The 26601-nt window shown below is 43.8% G+C and overlaps 1 protein-coding gene across 4 annotated transcripts in view; it reads left to right on the forward strand.

Annotated features, from left to right (window-relative positions):
• Positions 1 to 8588: 8588 nt before the first annotated feature.
• LOC119185370 (venom metalloproteinase antarease TserMP_A-like) overlaps positions 8589 to 26601 on the forward strand; it is an 84247-nt gene continuing 66234 nt past the window's right edge. Inside the window, exons 1-3 of one of the 4 annotated variants that reach the window (XM_075870464.1) lie at positions 8589 to 8777; positions 24078 to 24224; positions 24678 to 24838. In XM_075870464.1, coding sequence (XP_075726579.1) covers positions 24119 to 24224; positions 24678 to 24838 — 267 coding nt within the window. In that variant the 5' untranslated portion in view covers positions 8589 to 8777; positions 24078 to 24118. Of the gene's footprint in view, positions 8778 to 8838; positions 8975 to 24077; positions 24225 to 24677; positions 24839 to 26601 lie in introns of those variants that run through there. The other 3 variants (XM_075870463.1, XM_075870461.1, XM_075870462.1) reach the window with 3 other exon arrangements.

The raw sequence follows: 26601 nt of genomic DNA on the forward strand, positions 1-26601 counted from the left end.
GTAAAACCCCACGTGATCACAACGCTTGACCGCTGTTGCTGTGACAATCAGCATTGAATCTCGACACACAGAATCCTGGAAAATGAAGCGTTGTTTGCTGTATACGTACATTTTCAGTGGCGCTGATTTCATTCGCAAGGACTCTGACGTTTCTGTTGTTTTCTTCTCACAGAAACAGTAACATTTGAAAAAAAAAGTGTGACAACGCTGCATATTGCACGCAGTTCGGAGCACTTAACGAATTAATTGTTATCCCACATTTAAACCCGTCTTTGGCAAGGGCTTTGTATAACCAACTGCTAACTTAAAAAAAAAATATCAGAAAGATTTGTAATAGTGGCGCTAAGCCTGAAGGAAGTGGGCTGAGCGTTGGTTCTTTTCTTTGCGTTGTTTACTGTTCATTTCTAATTTCTTTTTGTTCCTGTTTCTTTCTCCTCTTGGGCCTCTTTGTCTCATTTTCTGTTCAGTATTTCTTTATATCTTTATCATTCAAATACTTTTGTCTTTCTCCTTTTTCTTCTATTTCTCCATTTCCTTCTCTTTCTTTGCTAGTCTGTAATTATTTCTTTGTCTTTCTTTGTATCTCTGTTTTGTTCCTGTGTCTGTCTTGCTCACCGTTTTATCTAACCTTTTTTTTCTGGGCCTGCTTTTTTCTATCTCTTCCACTCACGATCTTCTAATTTCTTTTCCTTGCATCTTTTTATGTCTTTATTGCCTTTCTTTGCCAGTATTCATACATTTCTCTCTCCTTAGTCGTTCTATCACTCCTCTGATTTATCGCATCCCATGTCTGAAAAATCAGCCCGCGTGCTCTGGAAGTGAAGGAGATTGTGAAGAAGGGGGTGAAGAGAGAGCGTTGCGGCATTACCTCACTTACTGTAATAGATTCTCTGCCTTACGCAAAAACACTTTAGGTGCCATTTGTCACCTTCTAGGAATGGATTTGAATACTCAAATGGTGCTTTCTTTCGGGGCTTTGTCTCTTGGCGACAGCGACGGGAAGATTGTTGACGCATTGCAGGAGTTCGTCAAAGGTTCAAAGAAGTTTAAGTGGTGAATTTATTCTTCGGTAGACCTTATCACTTTTCCAAATTCACTTTAAATCAAATGCGCCGCTTCATTGTATTACACTACAGTTTATTTACTATTCTACTATCACATTCGTCCTGTTCTGTCTTTGTATCTTAAGGAAGTAATTGATGAAAACTATTCGTTTCTTGGCCAATACCCCAGCGTGGGTGTGCGCCACATATTCAAGGAACTTTACTTTAGTCGTTGCGCTCGCGATAATGATTGTTTTGTACACGACTGACTGAGTATCTCCGAGGAACGTTTGTTAATGCGGGCTGACTGTGCATTTTGATTGCGCCTTCTCCGGTACAATGCCTAGACGTATAAATATTCTGAAAAGACAGCAGTGAGTTTAACAGCGCTATGGGGTTACAATTTTATGACGCATTTTCACCTCTGCAGTAAACGAATGAATGTATGAAATAATAAACAACTAATAAATAAAGCTACTCGCATGGCCAGTGCTACAATCAAATAAGCCAATTTCTAGGTGAAAATTATTTTTTTTCTCTCTCAGAACATGTGTAAAGGACCAGAAAAAACAAACCGTACCTTTACGTGTCACTGCCAAGCACTGCCTTTATTTTATTCTGTCGAAGTCATGAGTTCTCCTGTTTCTTTCGCCTCCCAAAGGAGGGTCTGTTTGCTTGCTTGTTGCTGTATGACTTGACTCGTACCAACTATGGCAGATTGTTGATTAAACTGGCGGTTATTGAAATAGGGAAAAATCTTTTTTTTACTTTTCATGAGAAAAATACTTATTCTGTCATCTAGAGATTACAAAATTGGATAATCATAAGGTAGCTTACGAATAAAGTAGGTAAATAGGTAGAATAGAAAGGAATAAATTCCCTGTAATTCCCAAGAACTAAAATCTCATGACTTAAAAAAAAGCAACAGAAAGTTTACCAAGCAAACTTTCTGGTGTCTCTGAGAAATTCGCGAACTGCTACGCAGACATTCCTCTTGCTGTGGCCCAGAGAAGTAGCTCTAAAGGAAAGAATATTTTCAAACTTCATGGCAATGTTCAATTTCCGTATTATAGTTTCTAAATTTTTCTTTCAGTGGCTTCTGAAACGTCGGCAAATAAGTAAAGAATGATCGATGTTTTCTGGCTCTTGACAGTGAGAACAAAGGGAACATGGCACCTGACCAGACCTGTATAAATAGAAGTGGTGAGGTGGAAATCGGCATCGAAGTTTTGTGATGCACACTTCCAATTTTCAAGAGGGGCACCATTTATTTTCCCAAGCAAAAGGAATATGACCGAAATCTTGAACTGGTATTGTAATTTTCATGGAATCTAGAAGAAGATATTTACGAAATCCGGATTCAGTGACGTACAACGGCATCATGTGGCGTTGTCTTTTCTTTTCTTTGTTTTCGCATAAATCATTCTCGGTTGTTTCATTTTTATCAAGGAAAGCTGACTCAGTGTTGTACAGCTTATGATGTACACTCAATGAACCGGGAAAGTTTCCTTTAGTTACAATATTTCGGTTCGTTGTAAAATTCAAGACGGTGCCTGTATTATGTTACACTATAACTATAAGACTTTTACATTAAATTTCATGCGACGAAATCATAACTACAGAGGGAGCTTGATTGGCAAACTTCATACTTTTCTAATGCGAGACGATCGCTTTTCAATCGATGGTCCAGATAAAAGGTTGACCTAACCACCGCAAGTTCACGTCTGATACTTTGTAGTATATATATATATAGTTTATTTCGACGTTTCGGCCTAGAGTCTGGCCTTCTTCAGGATTGAGGGCACAGTTTGTTGGTGCTCAGCTTTATACAATCTTGAATCATAGGGTGAGAGAGAAAGAGGAAAAAAAGCGAAAAAACGAAGAAAACAAGAAAAGGAAGAAAAAGAAAAAAAAAGAAAAATAAGAATATAAGGTGGACTCCCCTGGGCGCCCGCCCCCTTTAACCCTTTTTTCCCCTTCCCCGTCCATCTCTCTCCCCTGTCTCCTTTTCACCTTTAGGATTTAGAGTTAGTGTCTATTCACGACTCCATTGAGAACCCTTAAAAAAAAAGCCTTATAACCATAATTTTGTGCGAAGCAAAACTGATTCGAGGCAGTTTTGATACACAGAGGCGTCGCGCCATCTGATATCTTCGAATGAAACGTCAGGTTAGCGGCGTTTTTAAACTCTGGATGGGCGAGATCATGCTGTCGGCGTGCTGAATTGATTTTTTAACTCGTCGTGCGTTAAAAATATGGAATCTTAAATATGGAATCGTTAGAAATAAGGAATCAAGGCATACGCAATTTGCCATACACTTTTCCGATGCCCATAAAACGCGAACAATTCGGGTTGAGCTGCTATGAAGTGTTCGCTCTTTTGTGCGAATCTTTCACTTGGTTGTTCTTATGACTCTGATTGGCTTGTATGGAACTCGCAAGTGACTATTGCTGATGAGACACTGTCATTGACTGCTAGAACCTTGGCATAATCAGAACCTGTGTCTCTTCTCTCGTGAGTGTACTCATTGTCGCAATTATTTTGAGCGACCTTATCCACGAGAATATAGAAATTTATTTGAGTGAACTTACTCACAAGAATATTGGCAAGTCAAAAAAGAAAAAAAAAAGATCTGTGAAAAGCGATGACACTCCTCAAACACATGTTTAGTATTTCAGATATAAAACAAGTGAAATCAAAAAAAAAGTTTGGAAGCACGAAAACTTTTCGTTGTACAACACTTAAGTTTTTCTAAAAATAGCAGCGCCAGAATATGAATAGAGTGCGTTTTAGAGTTAGTCCTTTCAAGGCCACATTATAAGAACGCCGTTTAACGGCGTTTTAGTGTCTGAAGTATGTTACGTTTGTCGCATGAGTTATGTTCTTGATGATTGCAATGATTTACCGTGGATGTATCGCTTGCGTGTGAATTTAAATTTTGCTCTAACCTGAGTGAAAGATTCTGTTTCTCATCACCTTCGAACAGTCACAGTGCTCATGGATGTCTGAGCATTATGAATGTCTTTTTTGGAGCACCCAAGTAATACATCATACTAGTGAAATGAAAAGCTCCGATTTGTTATGTGGGCTTGCCAGCAATTTGTATACTCCTGATAGATATTATCTGTTGGCTGCCCGAGTGATTAAAAAATCTTGTAGTTGAGGTGTATTACCGTGAACAAGAAACTTGTTTACAAGTCAGGAAATTGTGGCATTATCCTCACGCGGCACCTGTAGCATGCCTACATGCGCGCGCCGTGCTAACAACGCGACGTGCTTGGCTTGGACAATCAGTCGTTCCATGGACTTCGAAGATTAAACTTTCAGATTTACTTGCACTGCCTACGTCTCCCCTCTGAAGCCCCCTGTAGACCATTGGATGTGGGGCAGAGATCTTGGGACCCAATGAACATGCCCCTTGGCCACTGAAGCTGACTAAGCGCGAGGCTACTGAACTTAAGACTTTTATGAGAACTAGGCAGGTTAGGCTGCCCTAACGCTCGAAATAACATGAGTCAGAGCTATACAAAGAAGCCCCTTTTACGTACCTATAACATGCAAATGCGGTTTATTTCTCAGAACAGCAAACTCAAGACGAACGCACGTGAATAAATTATGCGAAGAGATCAGATGCACTGGTGTTAACGGCCTTACCGCGGAGTGATTTGCCAAGATACCTGGACTCTCCTGTACACATTTAAGGATCATACCGTTTCAAAACGAGAGTACTGTGATGTCGCTCACGAGGTTCTGTGCGAAGTGCTTCACGCCTCTCTGATGTATAGTTAAAAGAAATTTGAACTTTTTAACCGTATGTCACCAGCTTTGATGCTGATCACACCGTTAATTTACACCAGACGTCACCTTAATCTTACATGTGCTTTCACTACTATTCACACTGTCATTCACAGGAACACTCCATAGATGGCAAACTGCGCTGTTTTTACAAATACGAGTCTTTGGCTCACTGAAGGCTACATTCGAGTATTTATTTTGAGTAACATTTGGTATTTGGTAAAATCGCTTGTCATTATAAAAAATATTTTCGATATCGGCAGTGTTGAGACATCAAAGCTACGTCACTTTCAACCAGGAGGTCAAGCTTTATAAAGTATTAAACGACAGAAAGTGGAGCTGGTCTGTTGGAATTGATGTTGAAGGAGCTTAATTGCACACCTGTTACTATAACTAAATGAAAGACGTCTGCTTTATAGTTAGTTCTCCGTGTATTGAATACCCGATATGGCGGAACAAAAATTCCTGAGAGAATAGAGTGTGGGAGTGATTATGAAGCTGCGGAAGGGATATTTTGTGCTCCAGCACACAAAATTTGGAGGTCAGTGTAACAGACAATTTATTTTTATTTTCTTGACTTGTGCTTCGTTTCTATGACTTGTTAGAGCAGATACGGAACCGAATTAGACAAGGTGTCAGCTTTTATTTTATTGCACTGCGAATGTGTGCACTTACGCGACATATCAAAGCCTAACTCGTGAAAGCCGTTGGAATGCTTACACAGCTTGGTATGCTTGTACCTATATGTCGCAAAGTACAATGATAGGATTGCTGTGAAGAATTGGGCTTTCTACATGCATTCGTTTTTTCATTCATTATTTCATTCAATTATTTATTTATATTCTTCCTAAAGGGGCCGTGCAACACTAACCAAAACATTCCTCAAACGGTTGTTTTAGAAGAGCACATCTTCTCACGAATTGAATGTCACAATTCTTTAGAATCCGTCAAATAGGAGTACGGTTACAGGGACTTGGCGCATGCTTTTTTCAATTTCATATTTATTCAAGAATTACCCCGAATTACCCGCCGGCATTATAGCAGAACGTTGAAGACGGAAAACAAACAAGTATTCATTGGAGTATCACGCTTGCTCTTCGCACAGCTGGTTCTACTGCACAGTGGTTCTGACGAAGAAAAAGTTCGTGAACAAGTTCGGCCTATAGTACAGTACTCACGTATTTTAAGCCCACTCTCCTTATTTTTGCGGCAGCGAGTGCGCTGAAAGCTTTACACCAAGCTGAAAGTTTGACACCATTAAGAGTGTAACAGGCGGGCTTCTTTTGAACGCACCTTTATAAACACCCTCATTACACCACTAGTTTAACCATTTGGGTGTTCGTGAGCGAAACAACCTTGCAAACTCCCATTTGCACTGTTATTTGAGGGGTGGTAAGAAGAAGGCTACAAAACTACGACATTTTTGGGTAATTTTTTCTTTTATTTTAAGTATATACGAGCAGTCTTCATACACGCAAGGCACCTCCTACCACTTGCGGTTCTAGTAATGAGACAGTAAATTAATTCAGCCGAAACACAGTGTTCATTCGTGAATTTGCCCTAGCTACAAAGATGGAAGACACAGCAGAAGCGCCGCTTATGAATTAGAAACAGGGCCAATATTGAAGTATATGTAGCTGTCGGCTTTTTTACCCACTTGACCGTACCCCAGAAGCCCTTTGATAATATCGCTGAAGTACAGGCGAATACCCCCTGTAGACTTCTTATAGTTTTGACATGTAGCTACAAGTGCATAAGAACAATCACAGCTGCAAAATTTTTTCATTACACGTGTAGGCGCTGCTTTACGCAAATCAAGCACGAGTAACTGGGAGCATTTCATAATATTTGAGAATATCCTGATGAGCTTTAGCGGCCAACAAAAACTTCACAGTTTGTATGGACCTAACGTGCCCAGAATCAATAAGGCTGGAGTTTTTGATGTGACCTACATAAGTACCAACACGCCTTACCGAAAATAGGATTACTCGGCAGCCAGTGGTGAAGCTAAGTGGTGGTACACCGAACCCGTACCCTCGCTCTGATTTTTTTTGCCATGGCATACATATAAAAACATGACCAATTTAGGAAGGTGCCCCGCTTCCAGAAATCGAAGAAGTGCCACAACCCCGAAAAAAATTTCTGCGTACACCCCTGTCGACAGCTGACGACTGCTCAGCTGCTATCAGTGTACAGGGTAAATTGCTCGTACTTTGAACGCTCCATTCGAAGGCCCCAGTTAGTCCAATAAAGAGTTTCATGTTTTTTGAATATCACTGAAGCCTTTGGTTTGACCAGCTTAGAGCGCTTTGGAGGTGAACACGAAGTTAAAATAAACTGACGAACCGAGCGTTGTGTCAACACTTTCTGATTGATCGATATCCGGGGTATAACGTTTGAAAACTACAATACGATTAGAAGTGACGCCGTAGTGGAGGGATTAAAAAAATTTGACCCCCTAGGGTTCTATATCGTGCACCCAAATCTGAGAACATTGACCTACAGCATTTTTGCCTCCATCGAAAATGCAGCTGACACAGCCGCGATTCGATCCCGCGACTTGCGAGTCGCCATTCGACTACCTTAGCCGCTAGACAACTACAGTGGGGCATGTCACCACGTTCCTTGATACACGCCTTCAGTGGTCAAAAATAAGCTATCAACAACTATCCCGAATGTATACGAAGCTTTCTTAATTATTATGACCATGTCACAGGGTCACAAAGGTAGTGTAAAAAGTAGAGCTTTTTCGACCAATCGAGTGGTCACCTGCGACTCTGTACGTAGCCTTACTATGAATGGCCATTAGGGAGATCTGTATAATTTATGTAACACTGTGTAAGGCCTATATCTTCACCATATTTATTTTAAAAAGCTGGTTAGAAGATGGCTTGACGTCAGCAGAGGCGAGCAATCAGATAAACTATCCTTTCTATTGCGAAATGCTCCGTAAGAGACCATTTAATTACCTACCATACCAATGGTTGCATACTCTATTGTATCTTGAAAACTGGTACCACTGCCGTCAACGGTTTAAGTAACAGCGGGAACATTCCTGAAGGAAATGAAGCAAAATGGGGCTGTTTGTTTACCCACACTGTCACATTAAAAAAAGTCGTGAAGCGAAAGTAAGCGTGTGTCTATAGTTAGAATCCTTTTTGTTCACTGTTGACATTTACAAGTTATCGGTAGCCTTCGGTTATAATGAGTCCAGCCGAAAGAACCTTTGGAATATTCTTCTCAACAAATGGCACCTGGGAGCTATGTCTCAATAAAGGCATTGGTTCCTCGAAAATTGATTATGTTGCTTTATTTTTCAATGTTGATGACATAGCGATGACAAGTTACTGAGAAGTACAGAAAGATAACTAATAGCAATAGAAAGGACACCTCAAGCTACTAGTAACGTTTGGAAGTTGGTCAAAATGTCACGCTCAGTGGGTAGTTTATGCGTCTGCACCTAGGAAATAAAAAAATATGACAAATGGCAGAGAAGAAATTTCGATGTCGTGAGTCGTATTCAGCGAGCTGTAGCTTAAAGACTATTCGTCGACGGAGGCCCCGCAAAGGTCAAAAACGCCGCATTTCATATTCAAAGTATAATTCAGAAGTACGAAATAATAATTAAACTATGTATTATGGATGCCAGTAGACGTCATTGTGGAGAGAAAATGAACTTTTTGGGTATGAATAAATTGATGTGTTGCATTTGCACCCAAGGACATTGCTAGCTTTAGGAAAACAGCAGCTAAAAAGGAAGTTCTTCCCACATACTTTCCACGAATAGTCCTCCAAGACCGTCGAAAATACCACACTCATGCAGACAAATGCGCGTGCCTTGGAAGCTTCAACGGGTATACGAAGGTTTGACGTGTAAAGATACGGCCACGTTCACATCAATTCTCAGACACAACTGGTGTTGGATTAACGCTGCTAAGGTGAGGAGCATGAGTACAGCTGTTACAATTCTTGCTTAGCGTTCACACCAGACGGACTTGTTGAATTGTATTTTTATCTGTACATCACACAAAGGAAGAGCAGAACGCTTTTTCCGTCACGCATACGCTGTGCAGCTTCATTACGGTCTACAGTAGCTTTTATATATAGTGTGGAAAGGGCCGTGTTCTGTTTACAGGTGAGATCACTTTCTTAATAACACCTTCCATAGCACAACAGCTATAACCTCTTGATATCTTCATGCGACAACTAAGCGCTCAATGTATATTTTCAAAGCTGCGTTCTTGTTATAAGAGTGCGGTCCCTCTTTCCGGGATCGGTCAGACCATATAAAAAGTGTCTATTCCAAAAAAGGTTGCTGGTTCATTCATCTGTGCGCATATTTTGTTTGTTCTTTAGAGGTAAAATAAAGAGTACTGCGCAGAAGCAATCAAGAACAGGGTAAGAGGTGACAAGAGGGTTGCAGTATGGGCGTTCCCAGGACGCAAGCTAGAAGCATTCATGAGGCAAGCCAGCGCGAAACTCAAAACTACAGCTGATAGACGAAACCTCGTGATAATTGCAGGCGGTTTAAACGATGTCTTAAATGAAGATACAGCAGGACTAGCAACTACACTGGCGAAAGGCGTCGATGACATGCGCGCCACTTCCCTGAGGTACAAGTAGCGATATGCACGATACCGGAGGTACCGGTGCGTGATAGCTACCTGCAAAGAGCGGTTGTCAACGCAAACCAAGAGATATGGCGGATGAGTCGAGAGAAAGGCTTTGAGGTGGTAGAAATAAACAGAGAGATGCATAGGTGGGGTGGTTTTCAACGAGACAGAATTCACTTCGATGGGTGGCTAGTTCATGAGGTGGGTTGGCGACTTGCAGGACGCGCAGTAGCTTTTTTTTTGGGGGGGGGGGGCACGCGGGCCCTTCGGGCTGCAGGATAGCTAGTAACGAGGAAAACAACCAGGGAGACTCTTCGATAGGTGGTATGGACAGATAGGATTCCAAAGTGACACCAGTATCTAAGATAGGTAGAGTCCAGGGCAGAAATAGACGTAGCCACGAGCGCCGAGCAAATTCAGACATAGGGTATATTAACATGCAGGGCGGTAGGAACAGGCTAAAATGGGAAGAGATAGAAGAACAGCTAAGGGAGGAGAGGCCGGTGGTATACCGTTTTGTAGAACACATCATAGGGACATGGAACAACCCCATAACAATCCAGACTACGCGTGGGAATATTGTAATAGAACAGAAAGCAGCAGAAAGGGGGGTGGTATTGGAGCATTCATTCATAAAAGTACAGACTGGCAAAGGGTCAAGTAGGAGTGCAAGGAACATTTATGGCTAAAAGGGAAAGTGGCAGGGCAAATGACACTCCTTGGTTTGGTGTACTTGTGGACGGGAGCAAAGGCCAGAGAGGAAAACCAGGCAATGATAGAGTGTATATCAAAGACACTGAGGATTTAGGAGGAGAGTGCGAGATAATTATGCTAGGAGATATGATTGCGCACATAGAAGATATAGATGGTTATAACAACCCAACAGGCGAAATGATCATGGATATGTGTGAAAGGCATGATTTGATCATTTACAACAGTACCGAGAAGTATGAAGAGCAAATAACATGGGAGTTAAGAAGGCTGCAGTCGACGATAGATTACGCACTGATGTCACATAGGATGTATGATAAGCTCAGTGGAATGCACATAGATGAAGGTGGCTCCAGAAATCTGGGTAGTGAACGCAAACGTATCAAGCTAAGTTTTGGAAGAGCAGTGAAGGTGGGAAAGAGACAAGATGAGCAACTACAAAAAATTTTTATTCAGAAAGGCAAATAGCAATAGATACTAAACAAATTGAGAAAGTAATCACTTAGGATAACAAAGCAGTGTGGACATACACGAATCTAATTAGGCTGTTTGAGCTACAGCTTGCTAAGGCACGTTACAAGTCACCCCGAAAAGAAGACAAAAATTCAAGAGTTGGTGGGATGAGGAAGTTAATAGAGCCATAGCAAAACATCAGGAAGCCTCTAGGAAACACAGCCATGCCAAGCAGCGGAGTGAACTGACAAATAATGTTGAAAGAGAATGGGAAATATTTCTAAGCTGTAGAAAAGATGCAACCTTCTGATCAATAAAAAGATTAGAAGAAAGGGAGCTCAGTGGCTGGCCGAAGTACCAAAAAAGATAAAAAGACAGCTGCGAAATTTTGGAACCCTCTAAACTCCCTAAGAAATGAGACGAGCCTAGAGAAGAGGTTTATAACTACAGATCAAGGTGCTAGGCTAGAAGGGGACGAAGCTATTGAATGTATAAAAATAAGGGTGACAGAAAATTTTCAACAAAGAAGTGCTTTATGAACCAGAATAGAGAAGGATGAATGAAGTGGCGCAATGGCTCCATTTTCACAACAAGAGTAGGAAAGGGCTGAGAAAAGGGTTCCTAGTAGTACATCAACAGGCCCAGATAGCATTCCAATTAGGCTGATAAAGACATTAGGTCCGAAGTCTAAGCAGGCTTTGAGAGAGGCAGTCAGCAAAATAATAATTGATGGTGAAATCCCCGATGGATGGAAACTTAGCAGGATGAGCATGATCTATAAAGAAAAGGGGGACAAAGCTGACATAAACAACTACCATCCTACAACAATGACATCAGTGGTCTACAGGCTGGCGATGCAGATTATAAAGAAAAGAATGCGGGCATCGATAGAAGATGAGGGTTTTCGGGGGGAACTGCAGAATGGGTTTCGGAGACACAGGTGTTTGGATGACAATCTGTTCTCACTGACGCAGTGCATCCAAATAGCAAAAAAAAAGAATACCAGCCCCTGTGGCTAGCATATTTAGATATCAAAGGAGCGTACGATAGGGTGTGTCAAGAGGACTTGTGGGGAATACTGGACACACTAGGTGTGGAAGATGGAGTTACTAATCTTCTAAACGGCATCTATAAAGGTAACAACCCTAATGAAAAAACGTCCACCATAGGAATGGTGCACTCCACCCGCCACCATTTTGTTGGATTATGCTGGTGGAAATGTAGGTGGCACATGGTGTATGGTGGCGTATGGTGGAGTGGATGGTGAATGGCGTGCTCCAGCTGGCACTGCTGGAGCGCGAAGCAGCGTCAGAACCACCGTGACGAGCTGACACTAAAGAAATAATAAAAATAATTGTATAAAAATTATTAAGGAAGCACCCGCAAAAAAAAAGGTGCGACAGCGCAGAATCAAACCTGCCACCTTCGTATTTCAAATTCAGCACACTGACCACCTTGCCACGCCGATAGATGGCGTCATAGCTGTTAAAGAAGTAGTCAACTCACAAAGTCACTGTTTAACTTCAGTTCCGTTTGTCGTTTACTCGGGAGGGACGGGATCTGCACCTGCTACTAAACGTTGCACATTTGATAAACACGATCAACTGCTGCCTGCAAAGATTGCCACTGCGATAATGGCAACGGCGCTATGTTTTTGTTACACTTTACAAGCGCAAGGAAAAAAAAACAACTCAGTGGACCAAAGAGCAGGTAGAGTTTATCGGTGGTTACTGGCAAGTTTTTTATCCGTTTCCCGCTCCTTCCAAAGGGCGATATCAGTTCAGGCTTTATTACGCTTCTATGCTCATTCGATAGATATGCCCACACAATTGATTTTCATGTTTTTCGCGCAACGCCCACCGCACTCTTGCCAGCGCACCGCTGTTGCTCTGTCGTTAAGGACAGCTACATAACGGCTTGTCCAAAACAAATGCAGTGCGCCAAAAACATTATGCTATCATATTGGTTCAGTAAGCGTACGAATTGACGTGTCTATGTTCCCGCATAAGAGGCAGTGAAATGCCGGCGAGTGCGACCGGCGGCTGTCGGTGAGGAAAGGCGTACGTTTAATAGAAGTGCTGCAAGCGTGTCGCATCGATGTTTGTCGCTTCTTGCGCGGACACCGTTCACAATAAAAAAGCCTTTATTTAGGTAAATGATGCCGCAGCTGTGCTGTATTGTCATTTTTACTCGTCAAAATTGTGTATTCTGAAACTCAGAAGTGCCGATAACACTCGTACGGGCTCGGTCGGTATGACTAACCTTTGGTGGAAATCATGTTGGTAGAACAAAAGGGTGAAAGTCAAATTGGCTGGGGCTCATCTCGACGCATGTCGAAAGTTGAAAGTTTATGCGTATTCGCACGCACTTTGTTAACTTAAAGGTACGGCTCTAATATTATAGTGTGCAAGAATTACCAGAGTTGCGTTTATAGCGTGGGGACATCAAGTGACCGCGCTGTGTTCTGCTCCAACAGTGAAAGGAGCGATTGCGAACTGGAGCCCATTTATTTGTCGACAACTGCGCGCCGATGTCAAACATTTATTGTCATGTTCACAGTGACAACTCCAGTCTTCTAAGCATCCCAACAAAAAAACACATTGCGGATGTCAAACTAATGTAAGTACGTGCGGGAAATGTAAACATATTCTCGGCCGCCTACTCTATGCTTTACAAAAATTGAAGCGTTGTTGACACCACAGGAATTAAAAAAAAAAACTTACTAGAAAGCGTGATGAGCAGCGTTGGTTTCTTTTGACCATAAAATATATCTCTGCGCATTCGAGAATGAAACACTACAAATAAGTGATTTCACATACTGTCATATGCTTTTCATCATGCAACCGCCATCCACCTTGCTCACCAAGCCTTCCACCAAACACGTTTTGCCTCGCCACCCTGAGCCGGCATTTTCCACCGTCACCACTATTGGCTCGCCACCACCACCACCATCTGCCATCATTTCTTCCACTCTCGCCGTCATCAGCCTACATGTCCACTACAGTTTCCACCATATCCACTATTATTTCCACCAAATTCACTAATATTTCCACCATATCCACTATTCTTACCATCATATCCACCAACGATTCCAACATCCTCCAACCCAGGATTTTCAATAGGGAAGATACTTATAAAGTGGGAAACACAGGTATTGAAGCCCACAGGGGTGCCCCTGTCACCCTTGTTATTCATGATGTACCTATGAAGATCAGAGGCCATATTAGAGGGAAGTGGATTGGGCTTCAACCTCTCTTCCGTCAAACAAGGAAAACTCATTGAACAGGCACTACCAGCATTGATGTACGCAGATGATATAGTGCTAATGGCCGACAACAATGAAGATTCGCAGAGATCGATGGACATCTGCGGTAATGAGGGAGATAGTTTAGATTACAGATTCAGTAAGGAAAAATCATCACTCATGATTTTTAATTATAATGAAGGTAGTTAGCTTAGAATACAGGAGGTCATGCTAGAGATAACAGATAAATACAAATATCTCTGCGTATGAATAAGCAATGGAGCGGAGTACCTAAGGGAACACAAAATATACGTGACGACTAAAGGTAGCAGGAATGCAGCGTTAATGAAAAACAGGGCACTGCGGAATAACAATAGGTATGATGTTGTCAGAGGAATGTGGAAAAGGGTCTTGGTTTCTGGTCTGACGTTTGGCATTGCGGTCTTGTGCATGAGATCAGAAGTTCAAGCAAGGTTAGAAATTAGGCAACGTAGAATAGGTAGGCTTGCCTTAGAAGCTCACGGGAATAAACCAAATCAGGGAGACAAGGTGATCTGGGATGGACATCATTTGAGGGCAGGGAAGCTAGCAGCAAGATAAAATTTCATAAGCGACTGAGAGAAACGGGGAAGGATTGTTGGACTAGGAAGGTATTCAGGTACTTGTACATAAAGAATGTTGATACAAAATGGAGGAAGCGAACCAGAAAATTGACTGGTAAGTACTTGGAAAACAGCAGGGGGCCAAACCAACAGGAATTATCGGTTAAGAAGAAGGTGAAGAAAGCTCAGCCCGATATGTGGAGAATTGGCATGATTAAGAAGTCCGCACTAGAGATCTAATGAACTTTTAAGCAGAAAATTGCCAAGGAAAGGATCTATGATAATGCTTGTTGTAGTTCTCTACTGTTTGAGGCCAGGACGGAAGTAATGCGAACCAAGACATATTGGGTTAAATAGGAAGGGGCAGACAAGGTATGCAGTGCGTGTGGAGAGGAAGAGTAAACTGCCGAACACATGATAATTTTCTGTAAAGGGCTTCACCATATAGTTCGGGATGATGGCGCAGAGTTTTTCAAAGCACTGAGGTTTAGGGACAGGGAGGGAAAAATAGACTTTAAGTGGGTAGAAATAACTAGAAGGAGGTCATCTGATTAGTGGCTGAAATCAAGGCACGAGTGAAAATTAAACCCTTCACTGCAAAGTACGAGTCCTCAACCTCACTGGTTGGCAGCTGCGGGATCGCCGGCGTCAGCGACATCGATGCGGTGAGTGCCTGATGTTTTCCCTTCAGTTCACCAGACTACTCTAGCTCAGGTTGTAGCAGTTTAGAGAAGGGCTGTGTGAAGCATTGAAGTGAGCTCTGATCGTTTCAAGCAAAGTCGAAGTGCTTTGAAACCAAAGTTAATGCGGAGGGGGTAAACACGGGAGTGTGAAAAATTGCTTGCGCGTCTTGCTAGTTGACTTATAGTGGGTACGGCAAGTGAATTGTTAACAGGGGCAAACAGCAAGAGGCTAGTGTGAACGATGGAGAACTTTAAAGTGAAGAAACTCATCGAAATTTGTGAGGAACTCGGCATTACTTTGGGCCGTGCGAAACGAAAGCAAGCGATCCTTGAGATCATGAAGGATGAGGGAGTGTCGGCTGAGGAAGTCGATGAGGCCTGGGTGGATATAAAAGCACGCCGCGAGGAGGCTGAAAGGCGAGAAGCTCGCGAACGTGAAGAAGCTGAAAGGCGAGAAGCTCGCGAGCGTGAAGTAGCTGAAAGGCGAGAAGCTCGCGAACGTGAAGAAGCTGAAAGGCGAGAAGTTTGTGAAGAAGCTGAAAGGCGAGAACGCCGCGAAGAAGTCGAGAGACAGGAGCGCCTCGAGTTGAAACGAATAGAATTGGCAATACTACAGTGTTCGCAGGTGCCTAGCGTAGCTTCTCCAACAGTTCAAGTCAGCGGTCAGAGAATTCGTGACCAACTGCCACCGTTCGTAGTAGGCGAGGACATGGCCCTCACGCGATCGCAAGCGCGGAAGCTTTCGCAGGGGCTTGATCTTGTTCTATGTGGCGAAACAAGTTCAAAAGCAGCAGATCTGAGTGACCTTGTCGGCGGGTCGACGGAACCTCAGAGAGGAATTTTCCGCGTGAGTCATGTGAGCAGTCACTCGAGCGGCCTGTCACCGAAGCGACCGGCGCGGTTTCCGTAGCAGGGGGAGACGACATGGCGCCATTGAGTCGGAATGAGAGGGATGCAACGCTCTCGCCTGTAGCGGAAAGTTGGAGTGAGCTGTCGAGAGTTGAACGAGAGACGCTCATTCGAGAGAAGCGTGAGGACCTCTCGATTAAAGCGCTAGTGGAAAGCCACATGAAAGCTGCACAAGTGTTGTCGAAGGAGTACAACGACAAATCGGTGAAGAAGCGCGCTTTTGAGGTAGGAAATCAGGTAATGCTGCTGCGGCCGTTCAAAAGGAACAAGCTTGAGATTCATTGGGAAGGGCCCGCCAAAGTAATATCTAAGCTTTCCGATACGAATTATGAAGTGAAATTAGGAAGGCGGCCGAACAAAATTTACCACAGTAACTTGAAAGCAGTCGTAAATATGCTTTTGAATGCTTCAGAGGAAGAGGGAGCAGAAATATTTAGTTCTAGTGAGGTAATCGAAAGGGAATCGGAGGTAATCTTGGAGCAGTTGAACCTAGAGCCTAGGTTAAGTGAAGTCCAAAAGGAGGACCCGAGAAAGATTGTTTCCAAGATTGAAGACGTGTGTTCGGACCATCCCGGAAACACGACGGTGATCGAACACGATGTCAAGCTAACTTGTGAGGAGCCAATCCCTAGCAAGCCGTATCGTTGTTCCCCTCTGCAACGTCGCAAGTATGAGCCGCTCTTGGTACCGCATAGGTATCGTCGCCTAAAAGTGGCCGGTTACTGAGATGGAGCGTGATACTCCGACAGCGTAACTTTGACGTTCGCTTAAAAAAAAAGAGGAAAGCTAAACGCTAATGCAGATGCATTGAGCCGTGCGTTTAGTTAGTACCTTCTCCACCTTTCGGTTTCTCGCTGGCGATTCGGGGCAAAATTTTGACCTCATCACGACCTTAGCTGAGCGCTCTCGTCTAGAGTAAGCTCAGCGAGCCAACTTTATGTTCTATTCTATTTCGTTACGTTGTTGTACGTGAAAAAAATTTTCGAGTTGTCATTTCAAGAGTCTTGTGTCCCACATGTGCCTCTTGATGTACAGGGAACGAAATTCCGATAGACACGTAGCTAGGTATATGTTGTACTATACTTGTCTGGTGTTCTGTCGGGTGAGCGAGGGCACTTGCTTGTGTCGTGTGTTGTCTGTTGTCGAACCGTTCTTCACAAGTTGCAGAACCATCGACAAGTGCTGAAACCAAAGATCATCAGAAGAGACGGGCGAAGCTGGTCGACAAGTTGTGGCGACAAGCCAGTGGAGCTGGGATCCATCCTCAAGAATAGGATGTGTTCCCGGAACAGAGTCTGGAGCTGCATTCTCCACATGGCCCTGGAGGCAAACCTGGAGGGACCTGGCGAACGAGCGCACCTGACATCCGAGCCACGTGGAAGCAGCTCGTCTTTCCGGCGCATTGTCAGGCGGCGGGGGTGCTGTTATGCCTGCGAGTCCGCAGCGAACGTTCATGCCTCGGAAAAAGGTAATCTTTGTCAAGGCCAGCACGCGAGCCCGCCTGACGCGATCAACAACTCAACGGCGTCATCACGCGATGGCGCCTTTCTGGCGCGCACGTGCAGTGAGTCACCTCAGCCCGCGAGCCCGTCGAGTAAACAAGCGGCGTCTTCCTGTCTGGCGGGTCTGACGCAATGCGCGGCGACGTCACTCGTCCTTGGGTGCAGCCACCTGCAGCGCAGCCTCTCCAGATTCGATGAGAAAGAATGCGGCCCAGCGGCGACCCCATCGGAGGAGCCTGACCTCATGACCAGCGGCGCTTCTGGTTGGACATTTTGTTATTCAAAAAATCCACCCGGTGCATATAAAAGAAGCCCTGCGGCGCGTCGCGAGCAGCAGTCCTATGTGAGAGCAGACATGTGTGTCGCAGTTGAACTATGTGAGCAGGAGAGCTATGTGTTAGCAGTTCAGCTATGTGTTAGCAGTTGAGCTACGTGTTAGCAGCAGACCTGTTGGAGAGCCGACATGTGTGTCAGAGAAGAGCGCTATGTGAACAGGAGAGCTATCTCTGCGCAGAAGCAGTCGCGAGCTGAGAAACCTACGCTACCAAACGGCTGGTGACCTTCCCTGTGGAGTTCGAAGCAGTGGCGCCTTCGGGACCGTGTTGGCGTCGCCGTCTTTCGAAACAGTGGTTGCAGCGGTGAGATTCGTAGCGCCCTTCGTAACGTCGTCGGAGGTGCGCTTCGCCACAGTGGTTTTTTGGTTGACTAAGCATTACGGCTTCATGGCTTTAGCCACCGCCTGATCTAAAGGCTACAGCTATATCAATCCATCCATCCAATCCATGCCAGCTTCGGCTGCGTTGTCGGGCCATCGCGGACTCCTGCAGATCTGCGGATGTGGTTACTTCTAAAGCGCGTATGCTTTCTGGTTCATGCAAACGTAAAATTACAACGCCAGTTACTGCGTGGACAACCTGGCAAAAGCACTGGCACGGCATCAGGAACCAGTGGCGGTTTTCCTCGGGGAATGCGCACTTCACAGCCTTTTATCATGTGCACATATTCGCGCAGGATGTATCTTTGCTCAAAATGATTTTCGCACACTACTGAAGTTTCGGTCAGAAGCTTGTCAGCCCTCCGGAGGTTGCACTCCCACTTTCTGCGGCGATCGTCACCCCTGGGAGTAGCAAAGAGTGGCACCTTCGAGCACCCCAGTTACCGACTGGGCAACCCGGAGCAAAGCATAATCAGAATTCGTTTCCTCTTCGACATGTCGCGAGCACCAAGCAGCATCCCTCACCAGAGAAGGATTGGCCACCCTGGTGCAGTATCTGGCCACTACCTCCCACATGCTTACGTCAAATAACTCACGGCCCTCAGTCCCCAGCAGCTGCGAAGCAACTGACCACGGCGGCGGTCAGATCTGCAACGCAGCAGAGGGTGCTAAGAATCTCTGGATCCGGACAGGCCGCCATTGGAACCTGAACTTGGCAACGTTTAACGCTAGAACCTTATCTAGTGAGGGAAGTCTAGCTGTACTATTCGAGGAGCTAGAGGGTGTTAAATGGGATATAATAGGGCTCAGTGAGGTTAGGAGGACAGATGAGGCCTATACGGTGCTACAGAATGGACACGTCCTTTGCTACAGGGGCTTGGCAGACAGAAGAGAACTGGGAGTGGGGTTCCTAATTCACAGAAACATAGCTGGCAACATAGAGGAATACTATAGCATTAATGAAAGAGTGGTAGGTATCGTAATTAAACTGAATAAAAGATACAAGATGAAGGTAGTACAGGCTTACGCACCTACATCCAGCCATGATGACGCTTCAGTTGAAAGCTTCTATGAAGACGTGGAATCGGCAATGAGTAAGGTAAAAACACAGTATACTATAGTGATGGGCGACTTTAATGCAAAGGTAGGGAAGAAGCAGGCTGGAGACCAGGCAGTAGGAGATTATGGCATCAGTACTAGAAACGCCAGAGGAGAGCTACTAGTAGAATTCGCAGAACGCAATAATTTATGGATTTTGAATACCTTCTACCGAAAACGAGAAAACCGCAAGTGGAAATGGAGGAGCCCTAATGGCGAAAATAAGAACGAAATAGACTTTATAATGAGTGCACACCCTGGAATCGTGCAGGATGTGGAAGTGATTGGCAAGGTACGATGCAGTGACCATAGAATGGTACGGTCTCGAATTCGCCTAGACTTGAAGAAGGAACGACAGAAACTGATACGCAAGAAGCCAATCAATCAGCTAGCACTGAGAGGGAAAGTACAGGAATTCAGAGTGTCACTGCAGAACAGGTACTCGGCTCTCAGTGAGGAAACCAACCTTAGCGTAGATACAATGAATGAAAATCTGACGAGTATCATTATGGAGTGTGCAGTGGAAGTTGGAGGCAGGGTAGTTAGACAGGACACTGGCAAGCTTTCACAGGAAACGAAGAACCTAATTAAGAAGCGTCAAATCATGAAAGTGTCAAGTACAACAGACAAAATAGAACTGGCAGAGCTTTCGAAGTTGATTAATAGACGTAAGGTATGCGATGTAAGAAGGTATAACATGGAGAGAATTGAACACGCTCTGAAAAACGGAGGAAGTGTCAAAGCATTGAAGAGGAAACTTGGGATAGGCAAAAGCCGGATGTATGCACTAAGGGACAAAGAAGACAAAATAACTACGAATATGGATAGGATAGTTAAGATAGCGGAGGTGTTTTACAGGGATCTGTACAGTAGCCGAGACAACCACGACCTTAATACTATAAGAACTAGCAGTAACCCAGATTACACCCCACCAGTAATGATAGAAGAAGTCAGAAAAGCTTTGGAGAGCATGCAAAGGGGCAAAGCTGCTGGTGAGGATCAGGTAACATCAGATCTGCTGAAAGATGGAGGACAGATTGTGTTAAAAAAACTAGCCACCCTGTTTACAAGGTGTCTCCTGACGGGAAGAGTACCAGAGTCTTGGAAGAACGCTAACATCATCTTAATACATAAGAAAGGAGATGACAAGGACTTGAAGAATTACAGGCCGATCAGCTTGCTCTCTGTAGTATACAAGCTATTTACAAAGGTAATTGCTAACAGAGTAAAGAAAACATTAGAATTCATTCAACCAAAGGAACAAGCAGGATTTCGAACAGGCTACTCAACAATTGACCACATTCATACTATCAATCAGGTAATAGAGAAATGCTCAGAGTATAACCAACCACTATACATAGCCTTCATAGATTACGAGAAGGCGTTTGATTCAGTAGAAATATCAGCCGTCATGCAAACACTGCGGAATCAGGGCGTAGATGAAGTATAGATAAACATTCTGGAAGAAATCTACAGGGGATCAACTGCTACCATAGTGCTTCATAGAGAAAGCAACAGAATACCAATCAAGAAGGGTGTAAGGCAGGGGGACACAATTTCCCCAATGCTGTTTACCGCGTGCTTACAGGAGGTTTTCAGAAGCCTAGAATGGGAACAGTTAGGGATAAGAGTCAATGAAGAATACCTTAGTAACCTGCGCTTCGTCGATGACATTGCATTGCTGAGTAACTCGGGCGACGAATTGCAACTCATGATTACGGAGTTAGACAAGGAGAGCAGAAAAGTGGGTCTTAAAATTAATCTGCAGAAAACGAAAGTAATGTACAACAACCTCGGCAAAGAGCAGCGCTTCGAGATAGGTAATAGTGCACTTGAAGTTGTAAATGACTATGTCTACTTAGGGCAGGTAATAACCGCACAGCCGAACCACGAGAATGAAGTAACTAGAAGAATAAGAATGGGGTGGAGCACATTCGGCAAGCACTCTCAAATTATGACAGGTAGATTGCCACTATCCCTCAAGAGGAAGGTATATAACAGCTGTATCTTGCCGGTACTTAGCTACGGAGCAGAAACCTGGAGACTTACAAAGAGGGTTCAGCTTAAATTGAGGACGACACAGCGAGCAATGGAAAGAAAAATGGTAGGTGTAACCTTAAGAGACAAGAAGAGAGCAGAGTGGATTAGGGAACAAACGGGGGTTAAGGATATCGTAGCTGAAATCAAGAAGAAGAAATGGACATGGGCAGGGCATGTAGCGCGTAGACAGGATAACCGCTGGTCATTAAGGGTAACTGACTGGATTCCCAGAGAAGGGAAGCGGGTTAGGGGGAGACAGAAGGTTAGGTGGGCAGATGAGATTAAGAAGTTTGCGAGTATAAATTGGAAGCAGCAAGCACAGGACCGGGTTAACTGGCGGAACATGGGAGAGGCCTTTGTCCTGCAGTGGACGTAGTCAGGCTGATGATGATGATGATGATGATGATGAGGATGTCGCGAGCTACACGTTTGTTGGTGCGGGATATCTCACAAAGTAAAGACTCGACCACGGTGCCAGCGTGCAGTAGAGTAGCTTGTTAGAACTGGAAATGCAATAATCCGGCCGGCAAGAGACGCTCATTGGCTTCGCTTTTTTACGTGTACCGCGGTCCACAAGAGTGCCGTACGCGTCCCGCAAGAACACTTGTTGAGAAGCGTGCACATGAACCGGAGGTTTCAAAAGCGCGTCTTGTGTGGGCTAGGATTTCTTTCTGGCCGTCGCTGACCTTCTCGTCTATACCACTCTGACTAAAGATTGTTTCGAACATCTGCGAATGACAAAAAAAAAGTGACAGCATTACGCTTCCCGTTTCTGGTAGTGGCCTTAACGCGTAATTCAAAATGCGGGCATGGGATAAAAGTGACACGGAATAACACGGTACTAGATGTAACACATTACACGAAACGAAAGAAAAGCAGTATATTTACTTTTTCTTGTTTTCTTGGGCTGACACTATCCCTTAGGACAGCCCGTATCTATGACTTTTCGCGCGCTTCGGTCAGTAGGAAATACGAATGCATGCACCCGCGGCCCAGATTTACGGTTACCACTGAAATGTGGACAAAACAATTGCGTGGCATCGCAGCTGCTCGCAATCAGGTCACTCCCCAAAGAACACGAGCACAACCCAAGTATCACACATCATAACTCTGAAGAGCCAGAAGACACAGAGAACGATCAGACATTCGTTGTTTCTCGTCGAAGCGCAGTAATGCTGCAGGAACTGCAACGCCGATGCGAACGCACCGCCGAATGCCGGGGTCGATTGCATAGTGTGCCGCCACAGCGCACAATGCAACCAGCGTCGTCAGCCCGTTGACATATGCGGTAGAGCTTCCAGGCCTTGGTGAAGTTTCTTCAGGTGGCGGTGGCTCAACGCGTCAAACTCACACACATACTCACGCAAACACACTGACTGACTTCCGCGCTGCCCGCGCCATACAGAGAAGACGCGGCCGGCGCGGGCTCACCTCGCGCACATGACACGAAAAGGCGCAGTGGCACCGCGAGAAATCCTAGCGGCCGCCCGTGTTATTTTGAACCACCGAGCGTGGCCTCCGCGATCGGCTGGTCACGCCAATAGATCACATTCTAGTTCACTATAATTTCACCGGAAAATTTCTTTGCTGTTTAGAAAAAAAATATATTTACAGTATCTGTCACTCCGGCTCTCCTGCTTTTTGGGTCACCTGATTCAGCGCAAATGCGCAAGTTGAACCCCTCTCTTTCTGCGATCAGCCATCTTGATCAAGTTTCTGCCTTCACACGTGCTAGCATTTCCGATCTAAAAGCAAACATAACGTATATTTAAGCGCAACGTCAGTACGGGCTAATTAGGTAGTAAGTTACTTTATTTCCGAAAGAAATGCATAGATACGTAATTCTAAAGACGCAGTGCTTATACCACACCACTGGCAATGCCACGCTGTCACCAAAAAAATAGGTGTTTGCTACACTTCACTAAAAATACATAGTGCAGCCGGCTACCAGTGACCTTGCGTTCTAGAAAAACTTCATTTGTTCAAATTACTGCTAGATTGCGCGTGATCTCACGCACTGTCTCTTCACCTATTTTCTTCAAGTAAACGTTTTGTACTCTCTCTCCAGACAGACGACTTTCCTCTTTCAATGGCCTTTGCCAGCAAAGCACGCAGACATGCCACCACCTTTTTTTATACTAGCCCTCCTTGGTGGTTATCTTGAAACTCCTTGGCGCATTATGAAACTCCTGAGGAGTTTCGCTAAACGCGTAGGTGCCTAAAACGTATGAGTAGAAATGTATTTTTGTCGTCGCTAGTGATTTGCAACACGGTTTGATACATGCACGTTGCTTTCATTGTCCTGCAAAAAATGACGAATTGATATGTGAATGGCAGGAAACGATAGAACGTCTTCAGTGAATTTTGTGCGTTTTCCTTCGAAGTTACTGAGCATTTTTTTTTCGTTTACTAAAAGTTCTAACAGTAACACAAATCGTAGTTCCTAAGTTCAAGGAGAACAATTATTCCATGTTTACGGTATCTACTGCACTTAATATGGGAGTTTCTATACACTAAGGGCTATAGACACTTGAAGTGACTTTTTAACTTGACAAGCGGCGTCTTCCGCGACGAATCGTTGCAAATCCACTTTCGTGTCCTTTATTGCCTATATAAAGTATCGGTAGCATGTGTATTAAAATGACATGAATTTTCTTTATTCCACCAGAGAAAAAGAAGGGGCGTCTGGATATCTGAACTTTGAGGGCTATGAAGTCTGACCATTGCTTCCCTTACAGAGCAAAAGCTAAGCCACTACTCTCCACAGCTTGCCGATACATACTTTTTTCTGTATTCCTCAATAACTATTGCTCAGGTAAGCACAGCTTCTATGTTATCAAGTTACTCCTCGAATTGATTGGTGCGCTTCCATAAACTTATTCTCAATCACGTCTACACGGAGAGCCACAGGTGTAATATGTGCTGTCGCTACACAATGTATTCGTAGTGACCAAGTGTGACAGCACCTATCGAAGTGTACTGCATGCCCATTTTCCAACTCAGAGTAGCCTCAAATCAAGTTACTCTGTATACACTTAACATCTTTGCTATATTTCTATGAACCAATCTCAAAATAGCGAGAAATATTTAGACGGGTAAATTTTTTTACGATGGCACAAACCATCAACAAAACTTCAGTTAGATATAGTTCTCTGTAGTGATGTACATTATAGTATGGAGAGATCAATTCAGTTTGCCCATTCAGAGCACGATATAAAAAATCTTGAAATATGTCAAGAACACTGCTGCACTTCCATTTATTTTCTAGGGTTCATTGTGCACCCAAGGCTTCTTGAGAGCAGGGACAAAGAAGGACAACTCATCTTGCACGTTCATGATGGTCTCACCCTTACTCTGGAAAAGAGCTCTATAATAGCGAAGAACTTGCAATTCGTGTCTTCATCTTCCGCCCAGTTTCATACAGAAAACGTAAGAATACTACCAACGTTTAGATATGCTGTTGAAAGTCGTTCGAAACATTTCAAGGAATAATAGTGAACGTTTGCACGATTTTATTATTGTTGAACAGAAACACCCAGTATGCTTTTGACGTTTCCGCAATAATTTTCATACTTTGTATGAGTAGATGGCCACACGGAGTGCTCATTGATTTGAGATATCAATATGCGTGCATTTGTTTAGTTATAACAGATGTGTAGGGGAGTGAAATAATACTCAAAGAATGTTGCTAAAGTGGGCGAAGCAAGTTGGCATAACGGCACATGTGTTTCTACTTTACTGCACGTTACCCGAGCTTTGCTTTATATAACGTACATTAAATGACATGAAGGAAGGAATGAAGGAGCAGGACAGAAAGGAAAGGCAGGGTTGTTGCATGTTTAGGAGGACCGGTATGCTACCCTACAATGAGGACAGGAATGAGAGAGTTTGAAAGAGGGGGAGAAAGGAGAGCACGCACACAGAAAATTGCAGTTCACAGTCATTATAGTCCTATTTCTTCTATGCCCACCGGTGCAAGTCTGTTGCCTTCACGAAGTTCAGCAATGTTTTAGAGCCGGTGATAAGCTAGGCCCTAAACTTTGTACTGTCTGCGTTAAAATTGCTGACTGATGGTTTGTGCTTGTAAGTGTTTTTTATACTGTTCGGTCAGAATTTTTTAGTACAGTGGTATATTGTAAAACGTTTTTTTTTGCGTCTCCTACGTGGCGCTCATAAAAAAACATGGCTGCAGTTTTAAGATTTTCGTGCCGATGTCACGTTGTGCTGCAACAATTTGCGTAAAAAAGTAGCATGCCAAGTGCACTTTGACAATGTTTTGGAACAATATTTATAAGGGCAGCCCACATTCTGCAAGAACACCGTTTTGCAAAAGCTATGGTAACGGTTCAAGTGTTGTCGGTTGTGAGGAAGAAGTCAGTGTGGCCCGAGTGTGACAACTAAAAAAAAAAGATGCAAAATTAGTATAGAAATGTTAGATTCAAGTGAAAATTAAACTCAGGCTTTTGCGTAGCAATTAAGTATTTCTCCTTCCACAAAGCCGCACAGTTCTTTACAAAAAGCATTTTCTCATTCAGAAACATTTCTTCAGAGAAACACTCAAGAAGAAAAGCACAACATCAATGTCATTAAGAAGAAAATGGAATGTTGTGGGGCAGAAGCCTATTACTTAATTGCCACAGCTCCATTCTTTTAAGCCAGGGATTTGTTGAGAGTAGCAGATCAGACACTAAAACAGCTTTGTACAAGATTTTGATTAGTTGCTATCGCATTGACTGTTTCACGCGTTCAGTGAGATGCATAAAATTTTATGTTGAAATAGAAGGGTAGAATGAGCAGAATAACAGCATTATTGTAACCTAAAGTTCGTAACATGCTTACTTGTAACAGAGCAACTGTTGTAGTGTTTAGTATCTGGGCAATTGTTTCATAGGTTTAAGTTTTCTTAGCACAATTGCCTTGACCTATCGCCAGTATTATGTTAAATGTAATTTTATTGTCGTTACGTACGAACAATTTCGTAATGTAGAAGTGTTGCGGTGTAATTATGTTTAGAGTTGAATGTGATTTCAGGAAGAAAACGTGCACGAGCCTCGTTAAACACACACTTTATTCCCTACTCCCCTGCCCCTGTAAATCCTCATGATACTTATGATGACGGCACTAGCACCAACTGTGGCGCCATCGCTCGGCCTTACGGTTGCCGCCTCCGCCACATAGTCTTCCCACGACTC

Source organism: Rhipicephalus microplus, chromosome 8, assembly GCF_043290135.1.
Source record: "Rhipicephalus microplus isolate Deutch F79 chromosome 8, USDA_Rmic, whole genome shotgun sequence".
Classification (NCBI taxonomy): domain Eukaryota; kingdom Metazoa; phylum Arthropoda; class Arachnida; order Ixodida; family Ixodidae; genus Rhipicephalus; species Rhipicephalus microplus.